The sequence below is a fragment of the Diadema antillarum genome, unplaced genomic scaffold, assembly GCF_040938485.1.
Source record: "Diadema antillarum isolate AM-2024a unplaced genomic scaffold, OU_Dant_1.0 scf00000080, whole genome shotgun sequence".
Lineage (NCBI taxonomy): Eukaryota > Metazoa > Echinodermata > Echinoidea > Diadematoida > Diadematidae > Diadema > Diadema antillarum.
Genome location: NW_027270969.1, coordinates 519,466 through 547,210, shown reverse-complemented (window position 1 = coordinate 547,210; position 27,745 = coordinate 519,466). Strand labels below are relative to the sequence as shown.

At 39.3% G+C, this 27,745-nt stretch overlaps 2 protein-coding genes across 2 annotated transcripts in view; both read right to left on the bottom strand.

Annotated features, from left to right (window-relative positions):
- LOC139717677 (uncharacterized) overlaps nucleotides 1-27,745 on the bottom strand; it is a 609,026-nt gene that overhangs the window by 86,355 nt on the left and 494,926 nt on the right. Inside the window, exons 3-5 of the mRNA XM_071629179.1 lie at nucleotides 4,011-4,329; nucleotides 2,021-2,331; nucleotides 680-991 (exon numbers count right to left, since the gene is read on the bottom strand). Coding sequence (XP_071485280.1) covers nucleotides 680-991; nucleotides 2,021-2,331; nucleotides 4,011-4,329 — 942 coding nt within the window. The remainder of the gene's footprint in view (nucleotides 1-679; nucleotides 992-2,020; nucleotides 2,332-4,010; nucleotides 4,330-27,745) is intronic.
- LOC139717671 (scavenger receptor cysteine-rich domain-containing group B protein-like) lies at nucleotides 4,694-27,186 on the bottom strand. The gene is made up of 6 exons (XM_071629173.1): nucleotides 27,064-27,186; nucleotides 26,343-26,430; nucleotides 10,052-10,203; nucleotides 8,968-9,163; nucleotides 5,990-6,298; nucleotides 4,694-5,022 (listed from the first exon to the last, which is right to left on the bottom strand). The coding sequence occupies exons 1-6, from the start codon at nucleotides 27,184-27,186 to the stop codon at nucleotides 4,694-4,696; spliced, it is 1,197 nt and encodes a 398-aa protein (XP_071485274.1).

Genomic DNA, 27,745 nt, shown 5'->3' with positions numbered 1-27,745 from the left:
AAACGTAGACCAATATCAACAAATACACACACACACACACACACACACACACACACACAGAAAGCAAAAAAGAAACCAAAAAGGCCAGTTTAGCCCTGGCAATAGATATGGCTACAATATGAGAACTGTCTCTGGACCATGAGAGCCATTGAGATACATCAGTGAAGATCCAGCGATAAACTGTAGCCTCCGTATAGCAGCATGCAAGTTTCATAAATAGCACAAGATCACTATTTATTATACTGCACACAGCATGCAAGAATACAAAGACACACACAGATACACACATATATGTACACTGTGATATAATACTCTATAGTAATATATCTGAAGATATCATTTAGCTCAGATCATATTATTGCTGATGTTGGCGTGATTGAGTAGCATTCTGTCTATGCTCAAAGCATTTGCATACATTTTTTAATGAACTGTTTACCACACAGATAGCAAATTCAGCATGCTTCGTGAATGCTTGCATACAAAATGAAGGCCGTTCCGAGATAACTGCTGTCCAAGCGGAATATACAGGAGAGAGGTATAGCGGCGGGAAAGTATTGCAAAAGTGGAAATTTTCCACTAAACTCAGCAGCAGGCTTAGAGGCAAAGTCTGTTGCAGTTGATATGGCTTAGCCTCTTGTTGGCTACTTGAATGCGTAATACCATTTGCTGGTTTTGATACCTGACGGTGAGCAGATCACGCCGGCATCGTCAGAGTGAGTGCAGTTATTCTCAAAGAGTTGCCCGTGACTGCACTCGGAAATGAGGTCAGACTCATTCCCGATGCACTGCAAACCGTCGAGTATAATGTCCCCGCTTCCGGGACTGAACCCCGCATCGGTTCGGTAATCTACCACCCCCGGCTGACCCAGCATGCGGCACACGACCTCCGCATCGCGGATGTCCCAGTCGCTATTGCAAATGGTCGACCAGTTGCCGCCATAGTAGATCTCGACCCGCCCTTCTCGATAACTGCTGCCATCCACTAGGCGAACTACATTGAGAGAATTAATGGCGCCAGAGTGGCAGAAGGCCACAGCAAGAGAGGAATGATGAAATGGACGGTGCAACAGCCTTAATTTTTCTAGCCAGCTGGTAAAGGTCGCCAAAATGAAAGACAAACATAAATGTTAAATATGGATAATGACTGATGGCATGTCAAACCATTGCAGAAAAGAAGAAGATAAATTACAGTCCAAGTGGGCCCAGATTGTAGCCAAGGGTCCTCGAGCTGCATTGATTGTAAGAAGGCATACGTAGGGTCTTTACGCAAGACTAGTCAACCCCCTGTGTGAGCTACAGACCTTTGCAAAGTGAAGAACTTTAGGAGATCTGTCCAAATTTGTTAACTAAAGAGGCTTTCAACATAGAGAGCTGCATTTTGACACTAATGTTTGGTAATAAAAAAATCACAACCAATCAGTAAAGCACCTTTCAAAGACACTCACACTCACTTTCACTGACCTCCAATGAGGAATCAAGCATTTTCATTGGTTGAAGTGACTATTACACTGAATCCTCTAGTGACTGCATTATTCAGTACGAGGGGTGTGTGGGTTTAGGCTTTCTCCCAGCCACTTAATGATAATCACAATCACAGATCTCACAATGCCCTGGCACTATGAAACACACACATGGCACTCCTTCTCCACATTTATCAATGTACAAATGCACGTAGCTCTTCGTCAACTCCTAAATGTCAGTTATTTCCAGCAAATTAATGTGACACAACACACATTCAACTCAAGATACGAACAAAACAATTTTGTGAACTCAGCAACTAACAGAGTTTACAAAAACAATCAAAGCAGAGAAGAAGAATTCAAGACTATTGTAGAAGAAGATCCACTAAAATATTCATGATTGCCATATGTCGGGCATGCTGCACAGAATCAGCTCACCAACTGAAGTTTAGCCATAAGAGGAACAGTATGTTTGAGTCAAAAAGAGTGAGCGACAAGCAACAAATCACACACAAAGGTAAGGGTGACATGTGATAAGTGGTATTGTTTTGCTACCTCACCTGCTGGAAAACAAACAACGCTAGCATCCTCGTGGTGGCCGCAATTCTCTACCAGAAATCCATTGTGGCTGCACTGGGCGATGTTCGTCTCTGAGCCATTACAAGCCACATTGTCCAAGACGATGTCGCCGCTGCCGTCGCCAAAGTGGGCCGAGAGGAGGGCCGACTGCGCCCCCGGGAAGCCCAGCATGCGGCACACCACGTTGGCGTCGTCGATGTCCCAATCGTCGTCGCAGACGGTCCCCCAGGCGCCATCGTAGTAGACCTCGACGCGCCCCTGGCGGTCGCTGTTTGCCCCCGCCAGTCGCACGTCAAGTGTGACCATTGGCTCCGCAGAGGTGGGAACTACAACAACAGAGGAAGGACAAAAGAATCAAAAACATTACAAACTCAAACAATGATTACAGCAATATTCCAGTAATCATACATGTATGTCAGTGTCACACAGTATCAAACAAAATTAATTGGCACATATTGCTACAGAATCAGAAATTTTCGCATGGATGAAACTTCGAGTCATTTGCTGAGAGCCAAAATTCCTGTAAGTTTTTGTCTACCATACAATGCATTAAATGGCAGGTGCAAATTAACAAACGTCTCATGCCGTGACAACAGCTGTTGGCTCCGATTCGCCAAAGATTCATGCAGCAGATGTTTCTTGGTTTACAGTCTTTAACACACAACCTGACAAACATGCACAAACTCGCAAGGACCCTAACTTCAAAGTAGATAAATACTAGATGATTCTGCTTTGAAATGTACATTTTGGTATGTGGTATGCTTTGGACAAATGCTGTTTCCTTTGTACAAATTTTTCTTTATTTCATTTCCACAACTCAAGAACAGAAGATAAATACACAAGAAGGAAGAGAGTACATAGGTGTACACATGCATTTACATGAATTACATCTGCATTCCTGAAGGTCTAAAAGAGGTCATTCAGCTTAACCCGTTGAGGACGAGTCCTGAATATACTTGGGCAAGCGTCTATGGGGAAATACGTGCTGTAGCAAAATCAAACCATCCTCAATGGGTTAAAGACTGCTCTCTTGTATAGGGATATACTGTACACGCAAAAATATGTGACCGTGCACCTCAAAACAAACAAAAAGTCGCCAGACATGAATTTTTGGTTAAGACCATATTCTGAAAGAGCAGACTTTAAGCTTTAAAATGATGTATAACTCAAATGAAATGGACTCTCCTAACCTATCTAAATATTGGAAAGAAAGCACAAACTCAGGAAAAGAGTGAACGAGAAAAGAGGCTCTGAAGTACAATATCTATTCAAGTGCTTAATCTTTACCAAACCGTGCTGACTGTGTGATGAATGGGACAAAAAACAGGAAGTAAACCACCAGAGTAACAACAATGAAGGGATTATCAGATTAAACTGAAATTAAGCGTGCCTCATTAACACATTCTGTCCATACTTAATGCCAACTTTCAAAGCAGTAGCACTATCCTTTCAAAAGTTATTAGAGTTGAAAGTGAAGAGTGTGGACAAGGTTTTTCAGAAATGAAAAAGGGATTCTAAAGACACACCTAATCACACTATTCTATCAAAAATGTTCGAGATAAACTGCTAAAAAAACACACTTTCCTGCCCGTTTTATGATACCAAATTTTAGCATAATGTAAAAGAAGACCCGCTCTTTCAGAAAATATGAAAAAGTCAAATTCGGCTAGGTTGACCCATTTCACTTATTTTCAGTCCTCACGCAAAATCAGTGTGTGCGACTTTATGTTCGTTTTGAGGTGCACGGTCACATATTATCTCTGATCCTGATGTGGATGTGACATAGGCATGTAGATTTTTATATTCAGTACAGGACTCCACAATTGCAAATTTAACCACTTGCCAAATCGTCAGGAATTCCCAATTTCGCGAAAATTTAGACTCGCAAAATATATAATGGCACATACACCAGTACAGTACTGAAGTATCAAATCAACATGAACTACTACACTAAAGGAATATTAATAGCAACTTTGCGAACCTGTTTCCATGCATCGAAGCCCAACATCCTCGCCGTGCCCGCAGTTGTGGTTCCCGAGACCGTTGCTGGGACAGCTGGCGATGCTGTCCTCCAGGCCCGTGCACTGCACGTTGTCATAGAAAATGCTCCCGCTGCCCGGCCCGAAGTCGGTAGTCAGTGCCTCCTCCACTGAATCGTATCCAAGCGCGCCACAGACGACCATGGCGTCGTCCATGTCCCAGTCGTCGTCACACACTGTCCCCCACTCACCATTCTCATAGACTTCTACTCTCCCTTCTGCAGGGGTTATACCTTCCACCAGACGAATGGCTTTCATAAAAAAGAATAAATAAAAATGAAAACAGATGGATCACAAAGTCAGCATAGCTCCCTACACTGCTCATAGTCAAGCAATTTCTGAAAACAGGGGCTATTTCTTATAAGAAATCTTTCTCACATTCTAACTACATGCAAGCAATCTCTACAAGTTAGATATCATTTTAAAACTTAAAGCTTACTCTTTTGAACTGTGGACAAACACAGACTTGCAATTTGACCTGCTCTTTGTGGATTTTGAGCTGTGCGATCCCATATTCATTCCATCTTCTGCCTGTTGCTGTTGTTGTTGTTGTTTTTTTGGAGGGGGGGGGGAGGGGAAGGGTCGTCCTGATTCAAGTGCAAACAACCAAACACATCACTCACCAGGGGGACAAGTGACACTGACATCCTCACTGTGAATACAGTTTGTCTGTAGGTATTGCGCATGCGAGCACTGGTACAAGCTGGTCTCATTCCCACGGCAATTCACGTCGTCCAAGATAATGTCCATTGACTCGGGGCCTGAGCCAAAGCTGGGCTGTTCCGGCAGGTTGTTGGGCAGGACGGACGGGAAACCGAGCCCCTGGCACACGACGTCAATGTCTGTGATGTCCCACTCGTCGTCACAAACTGTTCCCCATTCCCCGGCGTAGTATACTTCCAGCCTGCCCGCATTCGGTACAGTCTCCCCCACCAATCGCATTTCTGTCACAAGCCGAACGATTCAAGAACCTTACTGTAGACTATATTGATTGTCGAAAACCTGTTGTGGCTAATATTTTCTCGACCTACTCATCATTAAAGATCTTTAAACAGTGTTCCCCAAAATACCTTTTTTCTTAGTATACATCATGCCACCAATCACTCCTGAGTATAATATGTATAACACGTACCTGAACATCAATCAAAATTATTTAAACCAAAATAAAAAAAAAAATTCTGATACCAATCTGAAAACCACCTGATACCAATCTGATACCAATGTGAAACCAAATGCGATACCAAAATGAAACCTACATGTACCTGATTGCTATCTGACAGTCATTTGACACATATCTGACACCAATCTTTATACCAATCTGATCGATGTCAATGTGACATTCACCTGACACTTGATACCTTTTTTGGTACCTACTGTAAGACCAGAAATTGTTCATACATGTGCATGAAACTTTCACTAATTTTGCATACACAATAAAAAATTTCGGCATTTTCACCAGGAGCCAAGATTGGCGAAAGTAAAATGTACGCAAAGCTTTTGTCTTCATACAATGCATTGAATGCCAGTGGCAATCTGCTAAAGTTTCACGTAGTGAAAAAGGCTGCCAGCTCCAATTCGTGGAAGTTTGATGCATGAATGACACTGATCTGATACAAATCTGCTATGGGGAATGTGTATGTCAGATTCCAATTGATATCTTGAGGTGCAAATTTGGCAGAAATCAGAGCCCTGCTTAATGAAGAGTAATTGATTATATAGTTGATTTGTATGGTACGTATATGGCAGCCTGTGCGGTAAGGAAATTCATAGTTGATTATATCTTTTGATAAAATGAGGCCCTGGAATATTTGCGAGAATGAGCTACTCCCAAAGAAGAAAAAACAAAACAAACAAACAAACAAACAAACAAACAAACAAGCAAACTTGATATAACAGCCTCTCAGGACTCACCTCTGTTGCAAATGACTCCAGCAGCTTCCGATGGGCCACAGTTGTGATTCCCGATGCCGGTGCTGTTGCAATACTTGATATGGCCCTCTGAGCCGGAGCACTGCACGTCATCTAGCAGGATGGTCCCTGTACCGCTGCCGAACGTGGCCTCACTGGTGGCCCTGGTGGCACCGGGGTACCCCAGCATGCCACAGACGACACTGGCATCCTGGAGGTCCCAGTAGTCGTCGCAGACGATGCCCCACGTGCCCTCGTGATAAATCTCAACCGTCCCCTCCCATTCGTGGTCTCCATTCACGAGACGCAAGTCTGTTGCAGATTGGTTGGGGGGGGGGGGGGAGGAGGCATGGTGGGGAAGGTGTGGCAATAGGGAAGAGAGGTTTGGAATGATGAGATACTGTAGGTATAGTTGATGGTAACCAGCATGAAGTATCATATATGTGACCCTGCACCTCAAAACAAACAAAAAGTCGCCTGACATGAATTTTTAGTTAAGACCATATTCTGAAAGAGCAGACTTTAAGCTTTAAAATGATGTATACCTCAAATCAAATGGACTCTCCTAACCTATCTAAATGTTGGAAAGAAAGCACAAACTCAGGAAAAGTGTGAACTGAGAAAAGAGGTTCTGAAGTACAGTGTCTATTCAAGCGCTTAGTCTTTACCAAACCGTGCTGGCTGTGCAATGAATTGGACAAAAAACAGGAAGTAAACCACCAAAGTAACAACCATGAAGAGATTATCAGATTAAACTGAAATTAAGCATGCCTCATTAACACATTCTGTCCATAATTAATGCCAACCTTCAAAGCAGTAGCACTATCCTTTCAAAAGTTATTAGAGTTGAAAGTGAAGAGTGTGGACAAGGTTTTTCAGAAATGAAAAGGGGATTCTAAAGACATACCTAATCACACTATTCTACCAAAAATGTTCGAGATAAACTGCTAAGGAAACACACTTTTCTGCCCGTTTTATGACACCAAATTTTAGCATAATGTAAAAGAAGACCCTCTCTTTCAGAAAATATGAAAAAGTCAAGTTCGGCTAGGTTGACCCATTTCACTTATTTTCAGTCCTCACGCAAAATCAGTGTGTGCGACTTTATGTTCGTTTTGAGGTGCACGGTCACATATTAAACCCTTGGTTTATAATGGACTGCCGAAATTAGCCAATCTGCAGAGAGGCATACTTTTATTATTATAACATTATTATTATTTTTATTATTATTATTATCATTATCATCATCATCATCATCATCATCATCATCAACATCATTATCATCATCATCATCACCATCATCATCATCATTTTTTTAGGTGACATTTCAAGCACCCAGTCTGGCCTAGTGGATGCCTCACTACCCAGATGACAGACAAGATAAGAGGTTACGTGTCTCCCTGGACTAACTTTCCATACATGCGATATGATTTATCCCTCAATACTTCTGAACATTTTCTTTGACATACTGTAAAACGAGGAATGTGCATTTTAATTTCACGAGTGCCAAGATTCGCAAAAATTAAGATGCACGCGAAAGCTCATCTACACTATACACATGTATGCATTGAACACCAGTGGCAATTTGCGAAAATTTCATGCCACGAAAAAGGCTGTCAGCTCCAATTCGCGAAAATTTCATGCCGCGAATATATCATGTTTTACAGTACATGTACATGTAACAGGGCAAGCCATTTCATTTGATGGGCTTTAATGTTTCACTGTTTCAATGGGGCGCCCTGTTGTGTTTACAGACAATCAAAAATAACAATACACACACACTAAAAAGACCACCAAATGTTTACATTATGCATAATAGCATAAATTAATCATATGTGACCCGCTACAACAAAATAGTCCTAAAGTCGGGTGAGGCCGATTATTTGAAAATTGCATGACACAATTCCCTAATCTTTCTGCTTTAAATTGATGTATAACACATCTTCTAAAAATAATCGGCTGTGGAGATATTGATGTTTAAAAGAGAGCATGTCGAGACGTCTGGGAAATCACTGTTTCGAGAAAAGCGCCCTAAAAGATCTCCTTGCGACGCAATCACGATCAAGGGACACGCAAGTCAGTATTCACCTCCGGACAATAGAAGGTAAGCCCTAGCAACCCCCGAAATGCTCATTCAAACACAGCGTCGGCGGTCTCCTCACCGACCAATCAGTGACCAGGATGCCAGGAGAAGCGGCTGGGCATAGCGCACCCTGCCAGCACGCACCAGTCGACTGGGCAGTGTGCGAGCTTCACGCTTCGGTTAGCGGCAAGCAGCAAACTGACCAATGAGATCACTCTGGTCGTTGTTAGGGGCGGAGCCTATCTGTGGCGCTCAATCCAAATGTTCGAACCCGTTTCTGCTTCGTTGAAACGCCAAAAAACATGGCCCAGAAAAACGCTATTTTTTGGTCTTTCTTTTCATCATTTTGCTTCAAAATTTCGACAGACGATAGTAGAAGACATGTCAGACTCTAATAATATGTCAAATTCAGAAAATCGTAAGTTTTGACCAATTTTGATGCTCTGACTTCAAACTCGATTTTCACGGCTTTGACCGTGCGCGACTTTAGGACCATTTTGTTGTAGCGGGTCACATATAGAAAGTGGCACATTTGAACAAAACAATAAAAAGTAAAAGAAAAAACAAACAAACAAATACAAGCAAACAGGTGTAAAAAAATAACCAAAAAAAAAACAAAAACAAAGAAATTTCTACAGCCAGAATCTCACTGACAGCGTGGTGTATTTGCAGTGAGGGAAGGGTTTGGTGAAGCTTGTTTTGGAAAAAAGAATGGGCAGTGACGAAAAATTACCATTATGAAGCATCCCAGCTTGATTACATGGAAATGACATAATAACTCGTCTCTGTTCTTTTTTCTGTTCTTTTTTTTTTTCTTAGTAGAAGCTAAATCAGCCCGACATGTAGAGTGGCATGGAGGCATAATGAGTTTATTGACGTAGTTGCCGTGACAACTTACCAGGCTCGCAGATGACACCGGCAATCTCCAGCGGACTGCAATTGGAAACCCCGATTCTCCCTGTATTGCAGTCGAAAATGCTGGTCTCGTCACCCGTACACCTGACCTCGTCAAGATTGAAACGGTCGGATGTCTCTCCAAAATAACTGTTTGTAACAACGTGCCTGACATCTTGGTAACCAAGCATTCGACAAACCTGTAAAAAGGAATAATAAGCCTTGTCTTAACACTTACTGGGCTTTTTTTCTCTGATTGGCACCCATGCTGCAAAGGCTTTCTTTGTCAATTGGCACAAATAAATGGAAACTACATGTAATTATTCACTGTTGACAAATATAAAAGATTAAAGGCATCGTATAGCTTCGGTTGAGACCTACTGTATTAAACTTCAGGTCTCTAACATTCATTGGTGAAATAATGAGAAACCTCCTATGTATAGGAAAGAGCATGTAATTCCAACAGAAATTCAATGCTCATTTGAGGAAAATTGTTTTTTTAAATGGCTGCATTCCTAATAAAAGGTGGGACCCACCTTTTATTACGATAACTTTGTTTTACTTTGCTTTTGGATATCTCAGCCATTTCAAAACCAATTTTCATCAAATAAACTTTGAATTCCTTGTAAAATGGTATGCTCTGTACTATTCAGTGGTTCCTTGGTATCTCACACAAAAAAGTCAAAAGCCAAATTCTCATCTCCACCAATGCTATACCATCCCTTTAATACCTAATTCCCCTAATCCTTAATGCGTCACTTTACCATGGCCTTCCTGCAGAACCGAGGCACACACATACATATATGTACGCCAGAGTGGGCTTTTGTGTACTTTGTATTCTAACTAAAGTAAAGTCTAGATGGATACTAAAAGAAAGCTTCACAAGCTAAACTTTAATGCAAGTGAATTGGCCCATAAAGGGTTATGGTGATAGCATTAATTCATTTTCATTTCAAATTGAGCTGTGGGAGGGGGGGGGGGAATTTGAGTGGGAGAGGTATTTTAACAGGTCTATAGGCCTACTGGTCATAACATATGACATGTATGATATTGTAACATCTCATAATTCGCAACAGTCACTGGCTTACCACGCGAGCATCGACCTCATCCCACGAGTCGTCACATACGGCACCCCAGGCACTGTCCCTCCTCAGACGGACCTCCACGTTTCCCTCGTATGACCTACGACCTCCCACCAGCTGCACATTGTTGGCTGGGTCTGACGGCGAGAGGGCATTGCCTGCGAGGGAGAATATTACGCAAGTGGCAGATGGTCACAAGTGAGAAGTCTACCAAGGAAACCTTTAACCCTTTGAGGACGGATTGATATTGCTACAATACAAATTCCCCATACATGTATATAGACACCTGCAGGAATATAATCGGACTCGTCCTCAACAGGTTAATATGGTGACAAACCGAAAAATAACTCAACAAATAAAGTCTTGTGAGAATGGGGGTAAGTTAAAGTAATTTTGTCATCATTGAATTGGCAAGTCTAAATTTTACTGTATATCACTGTATTATCAGCTAAAGGGAGAAAATCTGATTTAAAAGTTAATTAAAGCTGCACGGAATACCAGACATACACTGTATATCTTTATAAAAATATTGCCAATTTTAGGATCAGTCACAGATTTAGCCATTTCCAGGCATTTGACAATGAAATTATGACAATTCATGGCACATGAACGAGACACCCTGAACTCAATGAGATTATCCATTGCACACAGACTAAAATGCTGATGACAGAAGTTATCAGCAGTTTAATTGTATTCATCATCTGATTCAGTATTCTCTTTAAAAATCAAATTAATTTTCCCCAAAAGCAATTGATGGGCCTGGACTAGAAAATGTTCCGTCAGCTCAACAGGTTTTTTTTTTTTAAAATCAATGCTGGTGATGAGGATAGATCATGGCATTGGTCAGATACATTACTACAGATTAACTGCTTGAAGGCATAAAGGATATTCACATCTTCTATAGATGGGCAAAGTCCGGAAGAAGTAGATGTACGAAAAGATGGGCCCAGACAATGAAAGAAAACAATCTCAAGTTGCCTACGAGGTGACTAAACTATGCTAATTATCCTATCGGGCCGAAGTTTCTGAGAGTTCCATCAGTTGCTGATAGCCATTTACATTCAACCATTATGCCAGCCTACCAGTGCCATGCAGTACATCGAACAGACAATGAAAAGCCAATGGCATACAATTGAAGACCTGAATATAAGAACGACCCAAGTCCAGTTTTTGGCCAAATTCAGTTTGACATGGGAAATTGTAGCTTATGCATGGACTCATCTTGTGTACCCTGGTATAAATGATAAATCCTAATTTCACCCGGAAGTGCCTGAAATAAATGAGTTAAATCTTATATGAATGTAAGAATGAAGGACTTGGGTCATTCTTACATTCATAGCGCCCTCTCTCGTCCTTCTCTCATCTCTATAGCAGAATATCATGTACCGGTATATGAATCAAAGAACGACCCAAGTCCATCACACAAAATGGCCTCTCCACAATTAATGTAAATGTTAATTGTCATAATAATGTATGTTCTAATTTGTATTAAAGCAATGTTGCCTTCCCATCACAGTTAAATAGAATATTATTGGACAAATAAAAAATATATGAAGTTTTTTTAAGTTTACTCGAAATAGTCTTCCATGGACTTGGGTCGTTCTTTTATTCATATTAAGTATACTCAATTGTACACTGTACTTACGGAAGCCTCTTCCAATGGATTCACGCAACCTTTCTCTCAAGCTTCTTGCCTCCCCTGTGATGGAAATGGAGAAGAAAATCATGTAGACATAATAAAACCATCACACATTTTATTGTATGTCAAGCGAGGAGCATGCGGTGTACAATATCCTTTGTGACTTAGAGAATATACAAGACAGCTTGTGTAAAGTTGAGAACATAGGACACATTGTGAATGTAGTTTGGAAGTTCTTGCTTGACTTGTATGGATGGTTCTATGCAACCACTTTGAAATTAGACCAGACACGCTCTTCCTAAACTTCATCAGTTTTATTTTGATGAATGTACAGTGCATCGTAATGATTATGATGATAATGTAACTCTGGTCACAAACTTTCATCAACATTGCTGTCATGATGTTTCTAATATTAATGTTTAGTCATACCACTACCAAGACCAACAAGTACCATTATTGACATATTATTCAAATCAATAAACTATTTTTATGATTCTCATTGTTTTTATCAATTAACAATGTAGATCCATAGAATCAAAGTCTGCCCTAAGAGCAACTATACACAGCCCAGTCGCTGTACATAGGTACGGACGTACCTACTGTATGTACAGCGACTGGGCTGTGTATAGTTACCCTAAGAGGTATAAATTTTTAGAACAAAAAAAAAAGTTTACGGCCTATAACACTGTAACAGCAATTAGGGCATGGTGCATTGTAGCCCGACCAGACGCTGTGAAAAATACAGCGATTGGGCAGCATATGATAGTTAGGTGCATTGATAATGTCATGATGATAGAGATTAGAGTATGTTCTTTTATGTGATACAAGGGGGCCCTAATGATTAATAATGACTGTGATGCTCTGTACGGCTTGGGCTGTAGTTAAAGTAAAGTGTTAAAACTAAAAGAAAAACCAAAACAAACTTTGATATTGCTCCAATAACCTGATATTGAGACCTTGATTTGTATGCTTTGCAAATACGTTCAAGTAGGTTTAATGATTAATTTGTTTCCTATGACATGTCAGTGTGTGCATGGCCTCTTGTACCTTTTTTTCTGACTCTTTGAAAGGTGGCAAGTCATAAAGGGCTGGCCAACTTCTCTTTGAATGAAATTTAAAAATGTCAATTAGAAGCCATGAAGATGATTATACTGTACCGGTACTTACTGTACTCTTTAGTACTAGTATATCATGCCCTGGTAGTCACAACAAAAGATAAAAACAACATAAATGCATGCATAAGATTTTAAACTTAGAGGAACTTGACGAACTCGGTCAAGACCGACTTGGTTCCATCAACACAGATGCCGCTCGCTCAGCAGACGACATATTACTCTATCGATTCTACGCTTTGCAACAATTTCTGCAATCCTACACCTCAATGCGTGTGGCAGCTGTAATTTTCTGTTTCACTGTAAAAGTCTAAAAGGCTTCAAACAAGATTCAACGTGGCTTCTAAACGTCAGGATGGACATATTGTGGCACAATTAATGAGCAGACAGACTTGGCAATCAACATAAGCAACGACAGGAACAAACTGTCACATGGACCAGTCGCACAGACCTCACTCGAGCTCCTCAGTACCTTGATACATACCGCCGGGAAGGACCGGACCGCTGTGTCCCCGGGCGGCTGCGGCAGCTCGCGCTGCAGCTGCCAGGTGGCTGCAGGTAGTTACTACACTGTATGTAGCGCAAGAACGTGCTGCTTATCAGTCAGCTATCATTTTGACCACCACACCATGACAGACACAACGATATAAAGTAGTCTTATGTTGTCGAATGTGAATCAATATCTGTACAAAAAGCCGCATATGTACTTACATCATGAATCACTATGAACCTAGCAGGCATTCTTGCGATTTTAAGACACAATTTGAAGCTGACGACAGAAGTTTAGCAACAACTGTTATACAAACATGCCCGTAGAGGGCAGACTTTAAAAAAAAAAAAAAAAAAGATTCGCGGGGCCGTCACGGTGTGGTGGCGTGGAAGATCCAGGAAAATATTTTAGGCTCTCAAATCTCCACAATATTCCTTCCCCAATACGCACATCCCGTCTTTCCCCATCTGCAATCTTTTCTTTTACTTCTTATCATCTTTTCATATTGTTTACCCTTTTCCTCTTCTTCTTTACTTCGTCTCCACTTTGTTCGAAGTCTTTTTCGTCTTCACGAGGCTTTTTGTAATGATTATTGTACCTCGAGATGGTCTTTCGATTGCGACCTTTTTTGTCCTGTCTTTTTTTTAAAAATGATGATCAAACAGAAACAAAACTGATGTTTCACGCTCAGTCTTGCATACATTTTTGTGGAGAGGTGAAGGATCCCGTATGTTTGCAGAATTAATAATGCGGTTACCATACTTGGTCAATGCAAATCTTTAGCACAGCTGATCCACTGTATTATGATGTGGCATATTATACATGTCTGCGTTCACATGGTCTCGACGAGTGATGTGTTAACTAGTCTGAGCTAAAAAAAAAAAAAACAACGAAAAAATGAGTAACTTCCAAATGCCATAACTTCCTTATTTTTCATCCGATTTCGATCAACTTTATACCGTTGAACTCGTAATATTTTACTTTAATCAGGCTAACTTATATTTGGTCTGGATTTCCCCTTTAAAGAGCTACGGATGAATAACAGATTCGGCTAGCCTAGTACAGTATTGTCACCTAATGAACAGCTTGATCACAAAACGGTTAAGCTTCATTTTTGAGTTCTTAAAGTATACGTCATCAGATAATGCATGATAAAATCTTTCAAGTGATACCTTATACGTGTAACATTACATGAAATATTCTTAAAATTTAGATCAAGATTATTTCATTAAAAAGATATGTGTGTGTGTGTTTTGAGCTTTAATCGGTAAATATCCTCGATTTAAAAGAATGTGTAGTGTGTGATAAAATCTTACCAGTGATACCTTATACTTGTAGCATAAAAAGAAATATTCTTAAAATTTTGGTCAAGATTATTTCATTTAAAAAACATGTGTGTGTGTGTGTGTGTGTGTGTGTGTGTGTGTGTGTGTGTGTGTGTGTGTGTGTGTGTGTTTTGAGCTTTAATCGGTAAACATCCTCAATTTAAAAGAATGGGTCGGTTAAGTCGTTTTGCCATCAAACCCTTTGCACTCATTCATAACCAAAAAGATGAAAAAATAAAAATGAATAAATAAAAAAATAAATGAGAGGATGGGTGGTCTGAACCTTGCCGTTAAGGTCACGTCAATGCCAAAATTCAAGTTTAATGACCCTTTGCTTGCAGCGACATCACAACGATACCAATGCCCAGTTCCCTGGGAGATAGAAACACTGACTGCCAATTATAACAGCCATGAACTATCCCTCACAAAGACAAAGTCAGCCCAATTGTCTCGTGATTCTCATTTTGATGTGTTTGTTTGTTTGTTTGTTTTCCTCCTCGTCACTTGCAATATCTGAACTTAGTTCGTCATCAGGACATGATAATGACCACCGATAGACCTATATTTACGAAAATATCATTACGTCTGCAATGCCCTGGCCATAGTGACAAAAAACCAAACCAAACCAAACGCAAAGCACATTAACACTAGCAACTATAAATGATGTGGCAAAAGCAACCTTGGTGGACTGTCCATCTATAGCGATCTCGAAAGCAAATCGATTCAAGCTTTCAAGGGCAGCCTTTTTGTACTATTAGTATAGTTACTTATGACTTTCATATCTCTAAGGCGCCAATGGTACATTATGTCTGAAGACGTCACATTGGTTTAGTATTCAGAACGCGATAACGAAACTGTCTTATGTCTCATCTATCATGAGAACATTGAGATGATAGGTAGACATTAGAATCACAATCAACATCTGAATTATTGATTGTATGATTTTTATCCCAATGAGCACCCCCAACCCCGGCGACGCGTACTTCACTACTAGCATGACTAGCCCCATCAGTACTGAACTGGGGATCGAGTGGTTGCAAATGTCTTGGACAGCGAGTGAGTGATGTTGGGAGAAGAGGGGGGGGGGGGGGGGAGGAAAGGGAGGTTGGGGGAGGGGGGGGGGAGGGGGGCTGTGAACTGTGAACACAACGATCAATGACGGTTTCAGATGGAGAGCGAAACCTCACTCCACGGTGATCAGGAAACTGACGCGAATACAACGAGGACATCGCAAAACGTGATGAGAAATAACAGAGCGCCCGCTTTGCCTTTAGATTGGGTCCTGCCTCCAACAAAAGTACAAAATCCGCGCACGGACAACCTTGTATAGGAAAATTGCGCAGGGTTTGCTTCCTGTAGATGGCCAGGGTACATTTCCTGTGATGAGGTTACACCTGTTTAAGTTGAAATAACATGTTTGTGCAACAGCTGATTTGTCTTAATTGTTTCGAATCTATGACAAACCGTGATTAACATTTCCCCATAATATCCGGGTTTTTTTTTTTGTTACGTGGGCGAGCAATATCTTGTTCCTCGTTCACTCCTTTGAGATTTGCTTTTCGTTTTTCTTTTTATCTCTCTTACTGTACAGATTTCCCTCACAATTAATGTCATTGTTTCTTGCAAAAGTTGTATCCAAAATACATAGCGCAACCGGAGAAGTATCTGTTTTATACAATGCAATATCATCTTATTAAAAAAAAAAAAAAATAACCTGACTTAACGGAGAGAACGTGCTCCATATCAATATCATTCGTTAATGATGCGAGATCGGTGCATTTTCCTGGTCTGGTATATTCACCCCGGTGCATGATTATATAGGGCCTATGCACACACACACACTAACAATCGAGTGATGATAACGAACTTTCAAGGAAAAGAATGACACAACGATTACGAAAATGTGACCTCGTGTCAGGTGGAAGTCACACGTTTTTGACGATGTATTTTGTAAATAAATATTTCAAAAAGTTTGAATCGTAAGCTCCAACAGAATGTGTTGATAAAACGTTATGAATTACAAATTTATGAATGAATTACGAATTAATTGTAAAGAATTAGCTCAACCGAACTTTTGAGATAACAAGGGAGGGGAGAAGGAGGGGGAGGGGGAGGGGGAGGGGGAGGGGGGGGGGAGGGAGGTTCATCAGGGAACCAAACACAAATTTTATCGGACGTATAACAATGGAATCGCTCTTTCACGAATCAGGAAGGAATGTGTGAGGTCCCTGGCAGATTGGTCAACCAGCTTGACGGCACATGGGAGTGGAAGATTAGCCATCAGTGAATAACGGTGTAATCCAGATCACGTGACAGCCACGCCACGGCCAATCAGCGCTCTTAATTCCTTGTTAGAAAAAACACGTAAAAAACAATGGCAAGCATGGAGTTCTATAATAATATTATCTGCAGCTGTGATTTCCTTATTTCTTTTCTTGTATCTTATCTGTGTTTTTGTGTACGCCCGACATGGTCTCTGAAGGCAAATGAGATGAAGAAAAAAAGTACAATGGGACGTTAGGTGATAAATGCCGTACCGGACTGTTGTCATTTGCGATTGAAAGCTTCCATAACCTAACAGGCTGATCAACGACGGAAGGGTTGCTGTTGTTTTACCCCCTTGGATTAAAGAGTTTAGAATTCCCACAAAATGAGATCGGCAGCTGCCCTATCCCAGCTTGCAAGTATACTAGAAGAGAGTTGTAGATATCTCACTTTTATATCGAAAGGTGAAATGTTCTCTATAATAGTTACCTCAATAAGAAACTCTGAAAATAAAATGTTTTCCAGCTGACTAAAAAATAACAACAGCTCACAAGATTTTCGCAAGGGTTCAATTTTTGCCAGGGTTTAATTTTAGCGAGTTTTGGCGAGTCACAGTTATATCGCGAATTTAACAACACGCGAAAATGTCTCCATGCGCTTTGTAAATACAGCATTAACGAAAGCGTCGTCGTCGATTCGCGAAAACAACATTTCGAGAAAATGTGTATGACCTCGTCATTCGCGAAAATATTTGTACGCGTATTCAGCAGTAGTTTTCGGTCATAGGTATAGCACACACCGAATAAACAGTATCCTTTGATAAGTCGTCATTGTTAAAAACAAAAAAACAAAAAAACAAAAAACAAAAAAACAAAAAACAAACAAAAAACAACAACAACAACAAATCATCAACGCGGTATGATAACCGATGCTACAAATACATCTTCTTCTTCACTTCAATATCCCTAACTCGGAGGACAAGGGTTTTAGTGCAGGGAGGGGAGAGAAAGAGAATGAAAGAGAAAAAAGAGGGGGAGCTTGGGGATGGAGAGATTGAGTAGATGGTCACAATTATGATGACGAAATAAAGAAATAAGTAGTTGAAAAAAAGGAAAGAACCATCAGAGCCTTGAAAACATACTACCTATATATAATTATATGAAGAGTTTGTTCGCAAAAACCGATAAGTCCATTTTTTAAGATTTTGAAGTAGAGTCTCTGTCATAAAGTACAAAATAATACCTTTTAAATGATATATTGGTCACTTTATTATAAAGGTACATTTTTGAAGTTATGGTCAAAAGAAGCCAAAATTTTCTTATTGTTCTCTTTATTTTCCTTGACCTTTGATCGCAAATATCTCCATTTGGCAAATATGGACTTATTCGTTTTTGCAAACAACCTCTTCATAATACCATGAAGTCTGCGGAAAGTACTTTTCTTTTCGAGAAGAAGTATTAGAGGAACCAGAGAGGTCTCACCTCCCTGGAGGAACTGAGCACCAGAGTCTGATATCGCATTGTTATTGCAACACAAACCGCTACATTTTATCAGCAAAAGCGCATCATAGTACTTTCGTAACATTTTTTTTTCTTTTTCAGAATATCATATCCTCTTATTCTTGATCACTTTTTTCAATTTGACTCCGAAACTCATATTCTTTTTTTTTATCTTTATGTTCGTTTCTCAGTGGAGAATTAATAAAATCATTTAATATCATAACGATTATAATCATAATAATAACTACAACATAATGATATCACTCATATCCGATCTCGCCCACAGTAACTCCAAGCTCCATGCTCCAAGAAATTACAAGAAAGGAAGAATCCTTTACAATTATGCTGTAACTGAAATCAGCTTAGACTGAGGTGATTGAGAAAACACTTTTGGAAAGAACTATACATTTTTTTTTTTCAAAAGAACTCCTCAAAAACAAATATGCAATAGAACACGGTACTCTCTTAAAAAAATCGAGTGAAAATATTCACTCCTAAAAGAGTGAATACAAAAAAGAGTGAATTTAGAGTGAAATTGGAGTGAATTTTGAGTGAAAATGAGTTTCACTCGTTTTAGAGTGACCTCAGGGATCACTCCAAAAACTTCGAGTGATCCCTGAGGTCACTCCAAAATGAGTGAAAATTAACATTTTCACTCAAAATTCACTCCAATTTCACTCTAAATTCACTCTTTTTTGTATTCACTCTTTTAAGAGTGAATATTTTCACTCGATTTTTTTTTAGAGAGTATAATGGTGACTTATTTCTGGTGAACAGAAGCCTTAGAAAAAAGAAAAATTAAACTCTGACGTTTAATAAAGATGAAAGGGGCTTCAATATCATCCTGATAAGTTTGTCCCCTTTCGATATAAATGGACCGCAATAGAGAGTTGTTTACTATATTTGAAAATAATCATAATACACAATAATGCAGGGTTGGACATGCGTGATAGAGTGACCCAACAGTTTAGGAGAAGAAAACTGACCCAGGAATCTGTAGCAATCACTGGCGATCTCTCTGTACATGGAAGTTTATCAGGTATCATGCTGCATGTCTCATTTGCGTGCCGTACAGCCTCTTTGACCCTTTAGCAAAAAGATTCCGTACGTAATGGTCTATTGTTCCCTGGAAGATAGAGCAATATTGCTCTCATTTCCACAACACTGTCTGAATTATGCAAAATAGAACACCTCATGTTTGTTTTTGTCTATCATAAGTTATGTTTATTTGAAAGTCTATTACGACTTTACCAAGACACTTGTGTGTAACAGAAACAATTCTGACATACTTTTCTTGACCATTGACCTCTTTCAAATTATGTATAGTTTACAGATTATTCTATATAAAAAAACAATAAAAAGTAAAAACAAACAACAGCATAAAAAGCGGACAGGCGGTTCCTGGCGTTTTAGGGAGTAATCTGACGGAGAGGCTCAGTTGCTAATGGGTTAAAGGGATGGTACAGTACTGGTGAAGATGAGAATTGGGCTTTTAACTTTTTGTGAGATACCAAGAAAAAAAATTATCAAATAGTACAGAGCGCACCATTCTAAGAGGAATTCAACGTTTATTTGACGAAAATCAGGTTTGGAATGACTGTAACATCCAAAAACAAAGTAAAACAAAGCGATCGTAAAAAAGTGTGAGTCCCACACTTTATTAGAATCGCTCTGTTTTGGATATCTCAGCCATTTGAAAACCAATTTTCATCAAATAAGTTCGTTGGATTCCTCATGGAATTACATGCTCTTTCATATTTCATAACAGATTTCTCATTATCTCACCAAAAAAAAAAAAAAAAATGTTAGAAACCTGAAATTAGGTCTCAACCAAAACTATACAATCCCTTTAAGAGGTTGTAATACAATACGACAGACTGATCTCGCCGATAAAAGTTTGACATCGGTCAACAGTGCAGCATGTCTCGAAGCGGAGCGTGGAAAATCGGTAGGCGGTGTTTCCGGTGTTTCCAAACTTATAACTGGCTTGGAGTATCTTGCAAAAAGTTAGAGGGCGAATCCTCACCTCAATCGATATTATAAAATCCCTTTACATTAACTATACTATGCTGTATTTTGTCTCGTTTATATGATATCAATGTTTTGTTTGAATGATACCACGACCAAGCGTAGACTTGTCCCGTGCTAAGACAAAAGCATATACGTTCAATTCCCAAACGTTTCTGTCTGCGAAAAGTCTGCCGATCGTTGCTAGTCGTTTTTACGAGTATATCACAGCGTATATATATATATATATATATATATATATATATATATATGTTGTCTGTCTGTCTGTCTCTGTCTCTATCACTCTTTATTGATGCCTATTCATAGCAGCTTCGAATTATTTAATGTACTACAAAGACATAAAAAATGAAAAAAAAAATAAATCAAATTGCGTATTAGAGCACGATTGCTCTTGTGCAACTAGATATGTTGACTTCAAGTGCTTGTCAGCAACGGGCCGGCTGGTCTTGTACTGATTGTTTAAAGGGGAGATTAAATTGGGATGTCACCTGAACTTCCATCGACCTTTTTGCATATTAAAGTTCAGGAGACAGTACAGGGTCTTTTTCTCATCAAGCTTTCTCCGCAACATCGCGAAAGCACGTGAAACTCTACACTGTCCCGATAATATTGGACTTTTGGGTGTATATCAAGCTTTCTCCGTTACATCGCGAAGGCATGTGGAAGTAAGTGGAATTGTACACTATCCTGACGGTTGGACTCTTTGGTGTAGATTTGCTCTTAAAAAAGAAAAACATGCTATTAATAAAAAAAAAAGGGGGGGGGGAGATAATCATGTTTCACTTATGGTAATGACAAGGTTATGTTTTATCGCCGCTTCGTATTGCTGTTCTATTTCCCTAATGCGGGCGGAAACGTTATAACGAGTCCTTGCCACTAATTGCGTTACAGGCTGTTCCAAAGACAGAGGAGATATATTAATTGGGTTTATTCCTACTCTGGTATTGTTTGGTTGATGCATTTGAGAGTTGTTCACTAAAGACAAAAGGGAAAATTTTGCGCGATAAAAACAAGCAGGAAAACCAAAACCAATAGCATATTATGGCTGGGAATCTTTTCTTTTTGTTCTTCTTTTTTAGTCACCATGTCGCAACCTGCAGTCACATGGCACCGTGGAGCAATTATTTCATTTTGAGGTTAAGGTCGCACTTGTAAAACTTTGGTCTCTTCAGCAATGACAACAAGGTATTTTAGCCTTGAATTTGGTTATCAGTAGCAAACAGAATTAAAAAAAAAATACCCATAAAGGTATTCGCGTTGGAGAGGCTATTTTGTACTTGAAGTTTTGTTGCAAAGTGAGTTAGTTCCATTCTGGTTAATTGAGATTAAACCTGCTTAAAAATAAAGAAAATATTTGGAAAACATGAAATAATTCTTTTCCTTTTAAAATAACTTCCAGCTTACTTCTGGTTATGCAACTAGTGAGGTTTCTTCGGAAAAGCTTTGTTTTACTCTATAATATGATGATGGATTAAAAATGTTTAAAAATTGCGCTTTAACTCTTCATTTGTAGTGTTTCTTGAGCGTTATTTCAGGGAATTATATAGCTCGTTCTGTCAGAGTATTTGTTACAACATCACATAGTACTTGCTGACAGGGCAATCTGTCGTTTAAGAAACGACAACAACAAAACAAACTTCCCTCCATTGAATCGTATAAAGAGTGAAGGACAGGTGACGTTAGCTGTGACCAGACACCTCTGGTTTCAGGGCACTTGAATACAATTATGTAGAAACACAATCCAGTGGAAGCGGAGATTACATCACGTGTTACATGTTGACCGTTGATTGATTGACTGATTGATTTGAATTTGCGGCAAGGACCAGCTGAAGAACAGGCATTGGCTGACGCATGCACGCAAAGAAAAACTGAACTGAACTTATTCCACTTTGAGCGAAGAAACAAACGCAACTTAATTACATTGATTATTATTATTATTTTAATTAATTTGTACCATTATCATAACACAGATTAGCAATCTACACCAGTCCAATATACTAGTAACGCTGCATGGCTGAATTTCAAAATGATAGTTCAAATCTTGTTCTTGAATTATGCAAATTTTACATTTATCAAATGGGCGTGACACATCGCATAGGCCCTACCCCAAAAGACATCAATCAAAATAATAACGTACGCTGACACGCCCCTATTTTAAGCCTAATTATTACATCGCATGGAATTAATTGAAAACGTCGACTTTATCAAAATTAAGTTTGTTAAATGGCCATCTCTCTCTCTCTCTCTCTCTCTCTGTGTACCACGGTTTAACATTTTTTGATTGTTTAAAACTGACGTTTCTGTAACTGATACTGTAGAAATGGCGTTGAATGCCCAATTTGGTTAACTGAAGATTAATTTAACTCCTATCACCGGAGAGAAGACATGTCAATTCCAACATTTTTGCTTGAATATTTTTTCCACTTTTTGCAAACAGAGTCGAAGTAGTATAGAATATCAAAATGTCCTATAACGTGAACGTTTTATTCGTCATAAAAAAGGAAAAACAAAAAACAAATCCCAAACATTCGTTATCTCTGTGTTGAACTACTAATTTCGATGTTTTATATCAGTGGATTATTTCATACACTTTCTTTTGTTTACCAGAATTTGTGAACTTACATAAACTGTTGCAAGATCATTCTGCTGCTGTATGATAACCGATGAAATTTTGTAAATCTTTTTCGTTCATTTTTGTTTTAATTTTTAACTGGAAAGCTTCACGGAAAGTCACTTACCAAATTAATGATGTCTTGCGTCATGCTGGGAATATTTTCGTATAATGATTACAATAAAAATGTCTAAAATTAGAATGTGGGTTTGCGTTGAAGAAAGTGCAATGCCATGAATACCCAAAGCATAATAGCTGAAGAAAAGAAAACGCAAGGACGAGGGTTTATACGCATGCTCAGACTCACTGCGATAATATGTTAATCTCGTCCTGTATGTAAGCTGCTTTTTGCACGAATTCGCATGATGATGGAATTAAGGCTCAATGTGCAATAGTCACGACCATTCCTTTCCGGTTGACCTCTTAAAGGGGGTCCTGACTTCCTTTATCCGGTAGCCGTAAATGAAACAAGTCGCGAGGGCAAAGCTAAGAGTGCCATGGAATTCAAAAGTTTCACATACTATTTTAATGGTGACATCACAATACGTATTCAAGATAGGCAGAGGTGTCATCGTCTAAAAGTTGTTGTTTTTTTTTTTTGGTTAGTTTGTATCTTGAGTGCAATTACACCTATTTTTATCATACTTCTTCATCTGTGCGATTTTTTTTGAATATCTATCTCTTCATTTTTTTTTTTTTTTTTGGGGGGGGGGGGGTAGGTTGTGGGAGGTCAGCTTTTGTATTGACAAAGCATCCGAAACACTTTCCTTGCCAAAAGTCACCATCACGATGGTTGCTTTATAGTCCAGAATGGACGTGAACGATATTCTAAATTCTACCAAAAGCTGCACAAAATCAAAAGGAAACACGATCTTTTAAAAATCCATTTGAGAGAGCAACATAAACTGTGATATTCAGAAATGTGTAGTGTAGACCCTGCTACTGCACGGGTAAGTTGATAATCAAAGGGATTTAGGTTTTCCGGTAATTCTGCAATCTAAACAAGGAACGATGTGTGTATATGTACCTGATTAGGAAATAGAGTTTTCATTACAATTCATGACACACTAACTATGATAGCAACGTTATCATTCTGTAACCTGGAACCACAGAATTGTAGTTTCCGGGATTTAAGAGGTTAAGGTGACATGTCATGAATTCAGTTAGATATGCACATTTCGTCCCAAGCAAATTAGTTATGCACTTTCCCTTTGTTCTATCGAGAACACATGTCAGGTCGCTCAAGCGGTCGATTAATTTAACAAAGTGAGGTCACTATTAATCTAACTCACGCAGGTGGACTCAATGCGTGGTAGAGAGATATCACACCTGTGAACACAATGGATCTTTCCGGAACCTATCGCACTGCACACGCCAAAGATACGATGATCATGACTTGAGGAAAATCCTGGCGAACAGTATAAGTAAAGCTGCCAGATTCAAAATGACCTGTCAGCCGTGGTCAGTGGAGGAGAATTCCTAAGTTCCCCTGGTATAATCGAGCCCACGTGGAGGCTCTTTCCTTCAGAATCTCTAGGTCGGTATGTAACGTTGGTTGCTATCTATTGAACTACTCTAATCACATTGCTAGAGACAATTGTATAGATTACTTTACCAATATGACATAAGAACACTTCTGAGCATTAAAGATTTTTATGACGCGTCATCTCATTCCGCTATATAATAGTTTATTATAGTAAGATACTCAAGGTGAAATGTAGACGAAAAATACACAGCTAAAAAAAAAACAAAGAAAAGAAACACCAATTATAAGACCAAGTGTATGGGAGAAGGATATATATACATGTGTATATATATATATATATATATATATATATATATATAAATCATATATGTAGATATACAAAACATTTCATACGATAAGAGAGGGAGAGAGAGAGGAGAGATGGAGAAAGAAAAAAATGAGCATGAATTCATGAAAAGCAAGATGTAAAGTTATAAGACATTGAAAGATCCAACGGATAGAGAATTAATATTCGTCTCAGAAGTTCAATTCAGAGCAGCGGCCTTGCATGCATGTCAGGCGCCATTACACTGGGGTTTAACTCTTCGGTATAGTGGATGGTAGTCTATAAAAGCAGGAGGTACTGATAGGGTTCTTTTTACCCGTCGTGTGACATAGGTGCGAATTAACTTGACGTCATTAATTTCCGATAGGGTTCAGGAGTCGGTATGTTTGAAACTCCACGAATAATCTACAAGTACAGTATCATTTCCGTCGTGTGAAAATTTTGAAAGTGGCGAATTATGACCAAATGTAGTTTGCGCTAAGTTCGGTCTGATTGGACCTAATCATTGCTCACTTCTGAAGTCCAATGACATGTTTAGGGTTGATAAATTTGAGATGAGTGAAATGACGAGCAAGACTTTCTTAAGGAGGTGGAGCCAGCGTGCATGATAGATCAGTAAAAATCAAGAAACTTCATCAAACCAGTAATGCGTTTTTCTTTAGTTTTCATAATATATAGATATTCATTCACTCTTCAAATCATCAATCTATTCACTTCTACTCCGAAGCTGTAGCAGAATGTACAGTATGCAACAATGAGAAATTCAAACACTTATATATACGAAGGCACACAATAATCCATTAAAAAAAAACTTGAGATTTTGGTGACAGAGGACATCATCCGGTTTACATGAACATTGTCGCGCCCACAGAAGAGAAGCTGGCAGCTGTAAAATTTTGGGAGGGGAATGTGCTGTCAATATCTAATTACTTGTCGGTGATTGGTCATAATGCAATCACGTGACTCTATATGGAGTGAGGATCGAAATCGTTATATTGCATCAGAGACGTCACGTCAGGTATAAAATAAATTCAGATATTTGAATTGCCGCAGAAGGGGTTGCAATATTAAAGATGATGTGCAATATATGCAGACCCTAAGATCATAAACATAATCATATTGCCTTGTCTATCCTTGCAACAAAAATGATGATTATTATGGTATTTATAAGCAGTCCCTCGGGAGTTATAACTTCCCTCACGCGAGACGACGATTTGAGGAAACTCCTGTGGGGATATCAAGGGTGATATTACGCTTCTATAAAGTCAACAACTTATACCAATTCCCTATAGTTCCAACTTCTCAATAATCATATGCCCCCAATCCTCTTTCTTTCTCTCTTTCTTCCTTTCTTTCTTTTCTTCTTCCTCATCTCCTCTTTTTCCTCATTTCGTTTCCTTTTTTTCTCTCTCTCTTACTCTCTCTTGCTGTCGCTTTCCGTCTCGTGCTTTAGAAATCCTATGCATACATCTCTCGGCTTCCGAGAAATAAAACGTCACATTAAATTGTGAATTTACCTTGCGGCAGGACAGCTGATAGAAGAACACCGACAGCAACGGCGAATTTGAGAGCGGAATGCATGGCAGCTTTGGCGGCACGCCCTCCCTGGAATGATGGATGAGTTTTCGGGACACTGAGTCCTGACCAGTCCAGATTCCAAAGCCTCTAATTGGAGGCCCGGAATGCAAACTCGGAGACAAGCCTTGGAGGAAACGCCCGACGGTAGCGGCGAAAGAGCTCCAGTAGCAGGGCAGGAGCGACTAGGGCCGAAGTGTTCCGCTCCGATCGACCATCTCCAACTGCACGGTTCTCCGAAAAAAGCCACCGCGAAGATCACCTGCATTCATCCAGGCCACTGCGTTAAACAATTACTTTTTTCTTCCCTGCGATCTGATTGGCTGACGTGTGATCCAATAAGAACGTGGAAGCGAGAGACATTGACTGGTCACCACATGACCAGACGAACAATGTTGGTCTAAATTCTGAACTTTAATACTTCCTTGACACCATGATTCTCAACGTTGATGTATCAAGGTGAATTCAGATAGGCTACAAACAGGAAGTAAATCCGCAAGTCAGTTTAAGATAGTCAAACACGTCTTTGTATAATGCAACAGTGCCGATGCAGTTGTTTGTCAGGCAGAGGGAAGAAAACGAAAATTCAAATCTGGCGCTGGAATCGAGACTAAGGTAATGACAGCCTATGTTCGTAGTGATGTAATAATCTGCACAACTCACTCGCAAGATTTGACCTTGACCTCTACTTGCGGAAGTTGGTAACCTCATGCACGTCTCTGGGACCTCTATACTTCCGGCATCGCTATGACATGCATAATTGGAGCTTAAAAGTATTTTATCCATTATACTCCCCGGTTGGTCCATTAATCATTCAGCAATGCTTATGATACTTTACGCATTTAAAATATTGACTTATCATATTATGTGGAAACTGCAAGGTGTATTGTTGATTTTATCTTCTTTTTTATGAGGCAACATTCGTCAATAAAGAAGAGTCCTAAATTTAGCTACTTCAATAATAATACCCTCTCCAAGCCACAAAAAAATATCATCCCGCGTACTGTGCAAGCTTATACAAGCTTGTACCTTGTTATTTATCCACAGAATATTTTGGCGTTGTCTGGTCATACAGTTAATGTCGGACGTTTACGGTCCAATTGAATATCGAGTTCAAGTTGAATATTTAAATGAAAACAGTTGAATGAGACCGTAGTAGAGAAATGGTTAATATTCATGAAAATTGTATCTTTCAAATGAGAATCTCACTGAAAGCTTTCACTAAGAGTGATATAGATTCCAAGAACACTAAAGTAGGTGAGATGATGAAGTGAGCACTTACTGTTTCATAGGTTAATTCACACAACTATCATGAAATCATGCTTTTAATGAATAGTTTAACTGC

Excerpts from the sequence above, each read along its gene's own strand:
- LOC139717671 (XM_071629173.1), bottom strand. The coding sequence starts at position 27,186 with ATGGATAAAATACTTTTAAGCTCCAATTATGCATGTCATAGCGATGCC. Across the intron at positions 26,431-27,063 it reads GTCAAGGTCAAATCTTGCGA|GGAGGGCGTGCCGCCAAAGC; the intron begins GTGAGTTGTGCA and ends CCATCATTCCAG. Across the intron at positions 10,204-26,342 it reads ATCAGCTGTCCTGCCGCAAG|GCAATGCCCTCTCGCCGTCA; the intron begins GTAAATTCACAA and ends TCTCCCTCGCAG.